Raw genomic sequence first — 13,546 nt, 5'->3', positions numbered from 1 at the left:
TATAAAAGCAAATGTATAATTTTCATCATTTTAACTGCAAAGCTACTACTATCAACTTGGCACAGTATTAGAGAAACCATATGCTTTTCTATTTCTTTTCATATATAGTTGTAATTGATGCTGTCACAAAACAAAGCAATGAAGACATGAAAAGCCACCATTATAGTTGTAACCCAAAATACATACATGACAAACTACTTAATTACAGACTCCATTAAAAACGTGGCTATCTTAAATGAACTGGACAACTGAAAGGCTGTAAGCCACTTGTATTGAATATTTTCTTGTTTATTTCCATATTCTTGCTCAGCTTTTTCAGTTGTCATGTGCTGTATAACTCATTCAACCTGCACATTTGAGTAGGTAAGGATTTTTAAAGTATGTGCATGCTAGGTTTTTACTTCTCTCTTTCTTGTCCAGCATTGTGTGATTATTAAAAAAGTGTTTTGACTTAAAGGCAGTACACTTGATTAAAGAAAGACCCATGAGTTTGCTCAAATTAAGCAACTCATCCGTGAAACACAGGAAGAGCTTCTGGAGAGAATCTAAGTGCCAGCTGTGGCTACCTCAAATTCAAGTTTACCGCCTGGTCCATAAAGAGCAGTATTCTTCCTCTGATCCTCAGCTCCCACTGTGCTGTGAACATGACGTGAGCAGGCAGTTTCCTTGGTCCACAGCAAGCAACAGTCACACTCCTAGCCTGTCATTCCTCTTACAAAAAACCACCCAAACAGTTGGGCATTAAGCACTTTCTGAGATTGGATGAGGGTATATCGAGGCATTATCATAGTTCTTTACTATTATTTCTTTACAAGAAAACACCCAAACAGGTGGGCATTAAACACTTTCTGAGAGAGGACAGGGGTATATAAAGGCATTATCATAGCTCTTCACTCTGCCTTCCCCAAACCTGTGATCTTACCCAGGCTTTGCTGGCTGCTATAATTGTGAGCCTTCAACCAAGCTTTTCAAAAAAGCTTAAGCCTCGACTGTATGCAAAAGGCCAACAGCATTCTCACATTCCTTGGATACAAATTACAAATCCTTAGACTGAACAGAAGATATAATGTGTATCTTTCAGGTAGTGTATCTTTTTTTTTTTTTTTTAACACTGTCTCCCTTTCAGGTCTGTGTAAAAACAGTGCTACAGACATCAGACTCCTTGCTGCTAGAAGAAATTCATTGACACCACAATTCTGTTCAATAACTTGAGTCTGCAGTGTTCTTTCCTCAGGATATTAATCTTTCTTAAAGCATTCTTGCTCTTCTTCACTGTTACCATCTAATAGCAGTAATTGCTTCTTGCTCTGTGCTATCAGATGTCACAGGTATTCCCTTTTTTTCCATAGGATTTAAGTATCTAAAGAAAGATTTTCTTTAAGAAACAATCACTGACAAAAGGAAGCATATGAGCTCTGGTTTGTATTTGCAAAGACAGATGCAGCAGATGTGCCCACAAACATAAATAGTCATTAAGGAGGTCAGAAAACTGCATCTGCAGAGCTAACAGCACATCCCTTATATTTTTGATTCCTGCCTAAATAGTGACTCAGAAGCTACATTGACATGCCAACCTTCTTCCACAACATCATGCAAATCATATATTTAATAACTGGAGGTAACTGAATTATCAGTCTTCAGTAGCTTGGCCTGGATTTTTCTTATAAAGGGAACTACAATACCATCATTATATATGGGATATCATGACTGGAAGACAAAATGGGCTCCTAAAGACAATCCAGAAAGCGTAGCAGAAAATAAACATTAGGAATTTTTATTATATACATGCATTCACAGTATATCTTCATCAATTGAAATTTAATCACCTTTTTACAATTTAGATGAAAAGGAAGGTTTTAGGGTAGTTAAGCCATGTATCATCAGTACCATGAAGCTAACCTATCAGTTATAATAGCTCCTATAAAATACCAGAGTGAAATTGCAATAAGCTTAGAAAATGGGCTACAAATCCCAGATATGCTCAAGCAAGCACTGAACCAAAAATAAAAATAGGTAGATAGGAAACCAAGAACTAGATAGCATTCATCTAATTCACGACCACTAACAGCAGAGATCACAGGACAACGTTTTAAAGCATCTTTTTCAGCTCCAAATGGCAATTATTGGACAGGAACTTCAATTACAAGACCCCTGCCTCTTCAAAACAAATTAAATTTCTAGCAGTTCCTTTCTATTCTCTCCACATACAATAACTCTTACATTTCTCAGAAGCAACTTATGTAGTTTAAGCAACTTAAATCTGACAATATTTAATGCTGTCAAATAATAAAGAATATCTGTGTTGCAGTACTTATTGTCCTGGCCTATGCTTATTACACCTGATAAAGGATCTCCCACATCCTCTTCCTCTTCCAAACATTTTTCTTATGAGAAAGAAATAGACTGGGCTATAATTAATAAAGTTTAGCATTTAAATTTAAAAAGTCAAATTTCTCTTCTCATCATGCCCTTCTCCAAAGAAAAATTCAAAAAACTGTTATTAGAAACTTATTTTAGACAAAAGCTGCAGGAAAATCCAAGTATTAGATTGCACAAAAATGCAAAGACAGGTGAATTTTTTCCTCTACTTATAATAAACATTGCTCCTAGGGTTGTAGGTAATGAAAAACCCTAAACATTCCCTTTGCAGTTCCAGCTTTAGAACAGGCTCAGTCCAAAAAAATTCATGATCTCTATGGCAGGCACATAGATAACCTGCTTTATTTTTTTTTTGTATATACCCTTTTTGCCTGAACACACAGGAATAAACAAAACAAACAAACAAAACAAAAAAACCCCCAAAACAAAACAAAAAAAACAAACACCCCCCCCCCCAAAAAAAACAAAAAAAAAAACCAAAAAAAAAAAACCCAGGTATATATTTTTCAAAGCAGTTTTTTGGGATAAAAAATGACCTGAATTGTACCACAATGCGTCCTGGAAGTTTTTTAATTATCAGAAAAGAAATTGATTTGATTTTCATCATAAAAGTGAAACAAGTTTTCATATAGACATAAAATATATACTGAAAACAGTAACTTATACACACCCACCTGCACTGGAAACTTTTTCCTTTGCTTAGTTCAAAACAAGTACTGAGAAACAGTATCAGACTTTCTTCTGCAGTGGGATGTCAAAATATTTAAAAAGAGTAAACATACACCCAGGGAGCAGTGGCACCAAGTCTTCCAGTGCTATTACCCATCCATAATGTCAGGGAACAAGCATAAGAGGAACATACTTTTCTAAAAACCTCTCAGAACAGTGCACATGAGCTTACAAAAATGAAAACACCTACCAGTGCATTCTGGTTTCCTGAAGCTTTTTTTATGTTTCTTGCTGGCATTCCATGAAGATGACTACATCTACTCTGGAAACCTACAAAAAAGTACAAGTTTATTTAAGAATATTTTCTCTACCATAGAAGAAATAAAATTCACCATTACACACTAATCTATCAATACAAAATCTGTTAAACAAAACCATCTTATTGGCAAACATTTTACTGGTGGGAACACAGAGCACAGAATGATAAAAGTAAGAGAAAGAATAAATTGTCATGAAAATTGACATTTCTGCAGCTATTCTTACTGCCATCCTGGATCTATGGACAGTTGGTAGCACAAGCAGAACATACTGAACTACAGCAGAAAAGTGATTTTTGCATCACTTACAACTTCCTAACCACTAGGAAACAGTAAATCTGGCCAATCTGCAGAGACCAAGTCCTCCAAAGCAATCCAAGCATCTAGAGAATAATCCTCACAGAATGATTCAATACATTCAGCGTGCAAAGTAGTTTAAAAGGGATTTGACCACTGCTTGGATTTTGTATTTGAATGGGAAAGAAGATCCTTGTGGCAGAGGAAGGTACAACACAATTCTTTGGCAGCAAGCTGAGGTCTGACAACTTCAATCTGTGGACTAGAGTGGGTTTCTAGCTGTAAATGCAATCCAACACTGGTAGAGCTTAGCATTGGTTACACTGGATCCACAGTGGTTGGAAGTATTTTAGAAATAAAGAAAAAGGGTATTTTCTAAATTACAATCTCAATCCGTGCTCTGGAGGAACCCTTTTCTCTTCTGTACAAACAGCATGGCCTGACCATAAAGCAAAGCAGATGGTCACATTAGTCTCTCCAGCCTTTAAAATTAATGAACTTCTATAGAATTCTATACATTACAGCAGAAGCCAGGAGCAAAATGGAACATCAAGTTTAATTTCAAATAATGTTGAAAAATTCTCAATGCAAACATTGAGACAAATTAAAAGAGTAGGCCACTAAAATGAGCAATTTTCCACCTTCTAACTTTTCTAATAATTGACTCTGAGTTATTTCTCTCTAATGATATCTTAAAAAATTAGAAGTTCAAGGAAATAAACAGGTAACTCCAAGACCTTGTCCACATTTTACATATTTCATGTTATCCACAGATATCTTTCTACTGTACCCAAGGTATTCTACAGCTTGCATTTGCTTGATTGCTACTTACCTCTTCTCCCTGAGCGGGACATAAGAGGAAAAGTACCAGTTAAGATACTTTCAAAGACTGGGTCAGGCAATTCTCTTTCCAGTTCTGTGGAGTCTTCTTGTTCCCACCATGGAATGACCCCTGTAATTCCACATGCTCCACCTGATTCGTTTTCATGAAACCAATCACTCTGCTCATCATCACCTGTGTGAGGGCAGGGTCCCCAAACCGTCAAAAAAAGAGGGAGGAGCAGAGAAGATAAAAATCAGATGATACCATCAATAAATACTCTGACAGGATTATTATTTCTTTTGCTTTATTGCTGTATAACAATTACTCCTATATAGCAGTTTTATTTGGAAAATGTTTCTCAACAGCATGACAAACATTGCCATCAATGAAACATCATAAAATGTAATGTTTTAAAACCAATTTACAATAGTGAAAACAATAATAAACTAGTTAATCCTTTTGGCAATAACTGTGGGGAAATCCATTTAAGTTACTGCACTTTACATATTAACAAAAAAACAAGCCTTAATCTCCTGCAGGGAATTAAAAGGTATAAAACTGAAACTGGTTCTTTGCAGCTGATAATGTTATATAATTAGCTTAATTTCATGATTTGTATGGCTAGTAAAAAGGGAAAACAATCATGAACAGATGTGACTAAATGAAGTTAATCTGATTAAGTTCATTTAGAAATAAGTTTTGAAAAAGTTGATTTTAAATGAAAACTGACAGTATCACATGATTGAGAATTATACTGCATTAGAACACAAAGTTGGTAATTTTTACTGACAATATTTATCTATGTAGAATTTAAATACCTGGATTTAAATTAAGACATAAGACAAGACTTAAAATACAAGACTGAAAATCTGATCTTAAAATTAGCTCATAACCACACTGGCAACTAAAACTAAATTTTTATGTTTGTTTTGAAACATGTTCTTTCCTACACACCATCTAGTTTCAGAAGAACAGAAAATATCTTCAAAAGACATGGGAAATTTCCTTTCCTCTACCCACAACTTAGATTAGGTATGTACTGTACATTTTATTCTACTTCAAACTATCCAAACCATGTTTCGTTATTTCTGCAGATAAATTATTTGTTTGACATTTCCATTTTTATTTGGAAATAAATTAAGCAAGATACAAATGTAAGATTTGTGAGACACAGATTTCAAGAATAAAAAAAGCATTTGTGCAAAATTTCATTAACACCCAATGAAATGAGTGGGGAAACACAAATGATGAAAACCAAAGGCAAAATTTTGTGAAAAATAAAATCCAACACATTTTCTCCAAATAAACTGTTGCAATGCAAAGAATATTTGAGATCAAGCACAAGTGGAAATGTCTGTAAACATTCAATCAGGACAAGTACTTCTAGAAAATATAGAATAATTAAAGCCCTTCACTGGTCACTTGCAGGTGAAATGGGATCCTTACACATTCAATGATCACTACTACAAGCAAGATTAGCAGAGGCTACAGAACAGGAACTTTTAGGTGGAGGAAGGGGAACAAAGGTGAGAAGAGATACAGAGGTCAAAAAAAGATTTAAATTTCTTTGCATTCCTGAAGTATTTCAGCCTGCTCTCCTATTCACTCTAATCCTCAGTTATAGCTATGACATTTCACAAAGGCATTCACCATTAATTCCATCCTCATTTTGTTACAGCCAGGTATGGGTTTTGTGGAGGAACTCTAAGAACACTTAATAGGGACACTGGTAGTGGTGGAAGGAGAACACCACCTTTTAATTAGATTGGTCTGTGGTTCAGAGCTAACGTCGAAATCCTTTGTTTTGATTTTCCAAACCTTTATGTTTGGAAACACTTTCCAAACTTTTATGCTTGTTAAACTTCGTCTCTATATTTTGTCATGAGAGCTCCAAACACCTTCACTAACAAGAAATATTATCAGGAGCTCAAAAGTAGTCTTCTCACACATAATTCATCCATAGAGGTAAGCAAGTATTCTGAAATGGGGGTTTCATGATGAGCTCAGGGACAGAAGCTGTAAGAGGCAGGCAGCACAGTCTTGGAAGAAAGCTACAATTTCAGACTGGCTTGGTGGAATGTGTAATAAGGCAAAGAGCAGCTATGGAAGAAAACTGAGATCTTTACTACATAGCCAATAGCAGTTCTTGGAAAAAAAAAAAAGAACTTACTTTTCGTTTTTGTGCAACAGGAATATTAGTATGTCAAGCAATCTTCTCTTAAGATATCTTAATTTTTATGCTATTATACACTTCCCTAAGCACTTCTGTTGCTTACAGCCAAAGGCAGACTTCAGATCTGAACCTCTTAGTCTTTTTCCACATGACAGCAGGATCCAGATATACTTGGTTTTTAGCTTCCTTGTCTGTGAAATTAAACAACTCTGAATCCTCTGAATATTTTAAATCACATTATCACCTTGAGGCAAGTCTAAGCCTATTACTACTATTCTTATCCAGGTGACAACACTCACAGGTATTTTGCTGACCAGTTGCTCCACCTTGAAGGGATGCCACTTTCAGAGCCAGGGAAGACCACTGCATTTAATTCATTCCCTACCTCATACATATAGGCAATAAAACTCAGAGGTGTCTCCACTCAAGAGTTTGGTAACCAAACACTCGGATTTTATCCTACTTTAATGTGCAGCTCTCAAAAGGCAGCGCAGTATTCATAGCAAATGTGATCTTAGGAATACTAAAAGCTCAAAGCAACATTTTTGACTTCCAAAGACTCACTACACTGTCCTTTCCTCCTAGGATGCTGATTCAGCACAGGAGAACAGCTAATTACGATACTTTTCCAAGGTACAGGAAAGGTAGAAAAATCTTCAGATCCCCAAAAATAGAGCCCATGAATCCTCCTAAACACATTTTTAAAATACATCAAACTTGTTTATATGTAAGGTTAATGTTTCAAAGAATTACTTTAAAGTAATTTACATTCAATTATAACTGCGCTGATCAGTACAATAAAGTCAATTTAAGGCTCAGAAATGTCAACTTCAATCCTAAAATTTCCAGGCGTGTTTCTGGCTTAAGACATTTTTTTTAGTCACTTTTAGGCCATCCCCTCGCTCCAATTACTGTTTCCCTAAATTTTACTCTATATTATTATGTCTACATATTTATTTAACTACTGCTCCCATGTTAAATTCTTTGCTTTCTTCTTTAAGAAGTTTAGAAAATTATTTTATCTGAGCTTCTGGTGGTTTTTCTACGGACAAAGACACCTTCTGCATCACCATCAGTTTCATGTTCAGAAAAGCTTCACCTGAATCTTACTTAAGCTAAAGCAGTGCAGTTTTACAACAAACTTTCCACCGCAAACTAAGAGAGTTTTACCCCTCTTCCTGTTTTATTACAAAATGACCAGAGCAGGCTCAACAGCAGCTAGTACATGTGCTTGCCTATAGCAACCACAACATACTTGGAGAGGTTACTGTGAAAATTTGGCATCAGTGTCCTACAAGCACCACGTGATGCGGTGCTGCTCCATTATCCACCAACCCACACACAGAGAACAAGAGCACAGGGTCTGCGAATACCCCAGGATTTTAGTGTCATGTCCAGGACCAGTGTACCTCTTTCTATGTAAAAAAAAAAAACAAAACACTGTTAAAAGCTGTAATAATCATATGGAGATAGCAGGATATTCACTGTAACATATCCCAGGAGTTTCAGGAAAGCAGAAGTTGAAGTTACCCATTCACAGAGGAACACTGCATCTTGCTCTTTGTGCTTTACAGAGCTAGCTCGACAAAAGATATATGTATATATAAAAGACATACTATATAAATATTTAGGATTTCAAATACTCAGGTCATATGCAACAACTTCATGTTATTTCTTTTTCCTTTGCAAAGACTATAAACTTATTTGCCGCAACAGTTCAAACCTGGTGTGATTTCACTTTGCATTGCACACTCCATTTCTTTTCTATATGGAGAAACACATCCTGTCACCTGCAGCTACTGAGGTGTTGTACAAGGTCCAAATTAGTTCCTCACTAGAATTCTTCTACTGAATCAGTACTGGGTCATCTTCATAAAGGACACAGTAATGAATATATGTTTAATGGTAAAATAATGAACAGCTATCTTTAAACACTTAGCCACATCCACAGTGGAACTCTGACATTCTCTGACCTTCTCCAATTTTAACTGTTTAACACTATTAACATAATATTCCTTCCTACTTGCTTAGATCTTAAAGGACATTTCAAGTGCTGCATGCCATGATTTAAGAAGTCTTAAGTCAACTTTGAACTTCCCCAAGTGTACAAGTCTAGATGAACCAGGAACACACAGTATGTTTTCTTTGTTATACCCAAGCTATAAAGCTCATTAAAGAATATCCTTGCAATTTAACTGTTTCTTCCCCCCAAAACAAGGTATCATCCACTAGTGTCTGAATAACAATACTTCTGTTAACATTGTGTTGAGAGCTTAACTTGTGAAGCGTCTTTGACCTGAGAAGTGTCTCGAAACTGCAGGAGATCCTACTAGTTAGGCCCATCACAGAGTTGTTATTTTATGCTGCAATGTAAAACTAGACCTTTTGGTTCAAAATTCTTGTAAAATTTTCCTACACCAGGCGTAACACTGCTTATCATTAAAGTTTTTAATAATTGCAAAACAGCCAAGAAAACACAGCCTGGAACAAAAGGAAAAAAGAGGAAGAAAAAGGGAGGTCATGAGGATTTCTCATACGTAAGCTTCAGCTGCTATTCAGGTCTTTCAATTACTTTGTTGGCAGACTCTTCTACCTCCATACTTAAAAGCTCAATAGAATCACAGTATTTTGGGTTTCTTCCTAACTATTAAAACTTATCCATAAAATGTCCAACTTGAAAATCTCTGAAAAAAATACAACCCATAAAAAGTCACTTGAGGTTTGTTAATAGTTCAGCAGCTACCTTCTTCCCTCACTGCACCATCACTAAACATTTTCCATTGTCTTTAAGCTTTTGCTGACTAACTCTTCAGGGTTTGCAGTGTTTCAGAGAATAAAAATTTTGCCACATTGGGCCTGCCAAAATTGAGCATCAATTACTTCTGCCAGAAGGAATTACCACAGTGGGACAGAGCACAGCAAGAGAGCTGCTTGTGCCCTCTCACATGACCTAATGTAAGCACTTGGATAACTTGGAAAAAAAAGGGCAAACAAGGCTAGGCTCAGATGGGGACTTCATGGGAGTCAAAGAAATCAAACAAAGCCAGAAGAATGGAACAGAGAAAGGAAAAGAGTACAGAAGTTTTAAAAAATGATGGTATAGCACATATTAGAAGTTGATCAGAGGATTTTCAAGTCTCAACAATTTTCTCTTATCATAGCAACTGATGAGAATTAAAATGTATCTAGAACTATCTCAATTAAAGCTACATCTGGTTTTCTTTAATCAAATTATAAAAATTGAAACTCTTCTGAGATTTTGTCCACAGAAGACTAGGTACTGTAACAAAATTTATTTCCATATCCTTTCTGAAAAAATTTGGAAAATATTAAAGTCACAAGATCAGGCAGTCCAAAGTTCATAACTAAATAGTCAACTGTTTATTTAACTGGTCAAATGCTCCAAGAAATTGCTGCTTTAGTCACTTTCCTGTCTAGAATGTGTGTCCCAAAGGATGAATTTGGGAATTAATTAAAGTTTTATAAATACTATTTGTCTGCAATAAATGAGATGTGGTTCTTGATCTCAGAAAGAAAACAAACAAATGTTGCCCGGAAGAAAAGGAACCTCTTCTCCTTTGCTACCTAAACTTCTAAGTGATGGCAGCCACATCATTTAAACCAAGTATTTCACCAGGCAACATTAATCAATCTCTGGTTCTCTACTTGACTTAGCAGAAACCTGAAGTCAGAAGTGCAGAAAATTTGAACTACAAATGAGGTCAAGATGCTGATGCTCTGAACATAGATATATATATATATAGAGATGTTAAAAATTAGATATAGATGCTATAGATATAGATGCTATAGACATACATGATATATGTATCTGGATATGATACTTATAGATGATATCTATATCTAGATCCTGGAGGAGGGACACTGGTAAGACAGGAATTAGAGTCTAGCTTTAAAACTACAAAATAAAACCAGCAATTTCTTCCCTTAATACATTTTCATCCTGTCCTCTTCCAGCTTTGTTTATCACACCTAGGATTTTCCTTTGCTTCTATCAGATTGACTTTCTCCTTCCTTCATTCTTGTCAATTTTGTATGTGTCTCAGTTCAGGTACAAATTAATTCACAAAGATAAAATAACCTCACCTTTCTTAAGGATAATACAAATTACTAGTATTTACTATCGGAGGGAATAAGCATTATTAGAAAATCAACAATTTTGGTTTTGAAGTAGGATCTCTGATAGTACTTTCATGGAAAAGTCTCACAAAACCAAAACTATAATGCGGATTTAAAAGCATGTGAGTTCCAGTGTAAAGCTAACAGTCTTCTGATCATACCCACAAAATTATTAGTTCAAAGGAGAGATGGAAAAAACAATGTTTTGTCATGACAATATCCTTTTCAGGTTTAATTATTGTTTTTCTTTTTATTTGTGATTCAGAATACAATTTTCAGGTCTAAGGCTTTCTGCTTGAAAACTGAAACAAGATTCAAATATTAGACAAAACTAAGAACTACAACTTTAAAGAACCAACACTAAAACAGGTAACACCACACCACTGAAAAAACACAGTTGGTCACTGATCCCTCCTGTTTTCTCTTCCCACTAGATATGTAAGAAAATCAGAAAGCACTATGTTTTCATTCATATTATTCCAAGATTTAAACAATACAGTTCAGGATTTAAGGATAAAAATATTGATAGAAACATATCAGAAGGGTACTGGAAAAACATATGCAATTAGGAAGTGTGATAAGTCATCTTACGTATAAATGTAGAGAACAAATGCTTTAAAAATTCCAAGTCAGAAGAGAAATTCAAATAGGGAAGTAAAAGCAAATCTGTCTGACTCATACTTAAAGACCTAATGAATTGTAGCACTGAACATAAATCAATCTAAACTAATCTAAATTTTCAAAGAGAATCTAAACTCTTAAAAAAACATGAGTTAGCACAACTGAAAACAGATACTCAGGCTGGGAGGTACAGTTTGTGTAGCACAAGTTACCACTGAACAGGGAAGGTAACACTTCTGTTTTAAGTAGGAAAAATCCTCTCCCTACTGAAGATAACCTCAACCCCCAGAAAATTAGATGGAATTAGAAATTAAAAAGAAGAAAAAAAAAAACCCAAACGTTCCTTTAACTTAGTTTTGTGAAATAGGTAAGGATTTGATTTCCTGCACACGCTCAAGTAATCTTTGGCAAACTGTGTAGAAAATACCCTCTGTTACCACTAACTTAAAATTTCCAACAGAAAAGCAAGTCTTAAATGCTTGAGAGACTATTTTTTGTCTCATTTTTGTATCCTGTCAAAGATAGCAAGTTCCTACTCCATCATAGCATAATATAGGTAAATGTGTTGCAATAAAGAATAAAGCTGATAAAAACACCAACCTTTCACTTATGCATACTAAAAGAAAAGTTTCAATCTTCACTGCATTTCAGATTAAAGAATTTTTTTTCAGAGGGAAGATGTTAAACAGCTTGAATCTCAGTCTTAGACTGCAGAAAAAGTAGCTTGCTTGAAATTACTTTGAAATTACTTTTCAAACAAACTAGTGAATGAAAAAGAACTATAAAAAAAACCCTATCAGTTTGGAGGAAAAGAAAGAAAAAAGCCATCTCAAGAATAGCATGAGAAGCAGTACTACAGTCAGAGTCCTGTCAGAAAAACTGGAGGAACTAAGCAATTAATACAGATGATTTTTAGGAGATGCTCAAGTTTTAAGTAACTTTATGATTTTACAGAGGCTGTTTCTCAACATAGCTTTTGACTAAGTCATGTAACCAAGACATCCTCTGATAACATTAAAAAAAAAAAAAACCCCAGAAAACAAGCTATACTTCCACTCAGTAAAACAGCAATAGAAACTGAAATACAATAATTAACCTATGAAATAACTTGTAACGCTTACAGAATTTCAACTGATGTGGTTTGAGGGGTGGAGAAGGGAAAGATTGTTTCAATACCTTGTCTTCCCTCATCATTGGTAAACAAACCAGCATCACTGCTGCTCAGACTGCTGGATTCACTGTAATAAGAGAAAGAGAGAAACAGATCAAAAGAACAATTGATCTTTCAGTCGTAAAATTTTAAGGAGACAAGGTTATGCTCAGATTGAACTTAAGCCAAACAGAGATCGGAGAAAAAATAGAATGATTTTTTTTAATCAAACTGCAAATATCCCAGTTCCATTAACTACAAAGCGTATTATTTTTGGTACATAAAACCATAGGAATCTAATGGTACCCTGACACTAAGCCAGATGTGACTGCAACGAGGTGCTGACACAATTGATGCATTTTATTATCTGCTTCCATCAAATGCTCACTGCTCCCTTCTTATACTGTGCAATTCAGCTTGATCCTGGAACACCACTGCTCAATAAAATAGGAAAAGTCTCAATCAAAAGCAGCCTAAGCCTTCCTTCAGCACATGAAATATAAGAGTCTGAAAATCGAATTACCTTTCTGAACGTAATTTGCAAATATTCTGGAAAAGATACTGCTTAAGGTTTCATGACATACTACTCAGGGAGAAGAGAAAAAGTTTATAACAGAGGTAGCAAATTAAATCAAAATAAAGGTCACCCTGAAGAAAATAACATATTGTTATTGATGTTAATAACATATAACATCATATATATACATCAATATAACATATTGTTGTTGATCATAACATCAACAACAACAAAAAAACACAAGGTACAGTTTACTTTTTTATGACTTCCAGCATGGCCCTAGAATGTGAGTATACAACATTGACACACACATCTCTAAATTCAAAGACACGAATAGATGTTTAGTTCTTTGCTGTATGCACGTTGTTACATACAATAATCCACGTGTCTCTAAATAGTAAATCAAACTGGTCTTTTAATAACACAGATAGCACTTCATTGAGTTTCACATGAAAGGACCTTT

The 13,546-nt window shown here is 35.1% G+C and overlaps 1 protein-coding gene across 3 annotated transcripts in view; it reads right to left on the bottom strand.

Annotated features, from left to right (window-relative positions):
• Positions 1 to 13,546, bottom strand: part of GPATCH2 (G-patch domain containing 2) — a 120,527-nt gene that overhangs the window by 93,419 nt on the left and 13,562 nt on the right. For all 3 annotated transcript variants that reach the window (XR_008436482.1, XR_008436481.1, XM_053974349.1), the window contains exons 3-5: positions 12,593 to 12,654; positions 4,495 to 4,677; positions 3,299 to 3,378 (exon numbers count right to left, since the gene is read on the bottom strand). Coding sequence is in view for 1 of the 3 variants with exons in the window: in XM_053974349.1 (XP_053830324.1) it covers positions 3,299 to 3,378; positions 4,495 to 4,677; positions 12,593 to 12,654 (325 nt within the window). In the remaining 2 variants the exon portion in view is untranslated. The remainder of the gene's footprint in view (positions 1 to 3,298; positions 3,379 to 4,494; positions 4,678 to 12,592; positions 12,655 to 13,546) is intronic.

The sequence above is a fragment of the Vidua macroura genome, chromosome 3, assembly GCF_024509145.1.
Source record: "Vidua macroura isolate BioBank_ID:100142 chromosome 3, ASM2450914v1, whole genome shotgun sequence".
Taxonomy (NCBI): domain Eukaryota; kingdom Metazoa; phylum Chordata; class Aves; order Passeriformes; family Viduidae; genus Vidua; species Vidua macroura.
Note: the sequence above shows the minus strand (reverse complement) of the source record. Positions and strands in the feature narration are given on the sequence as shown.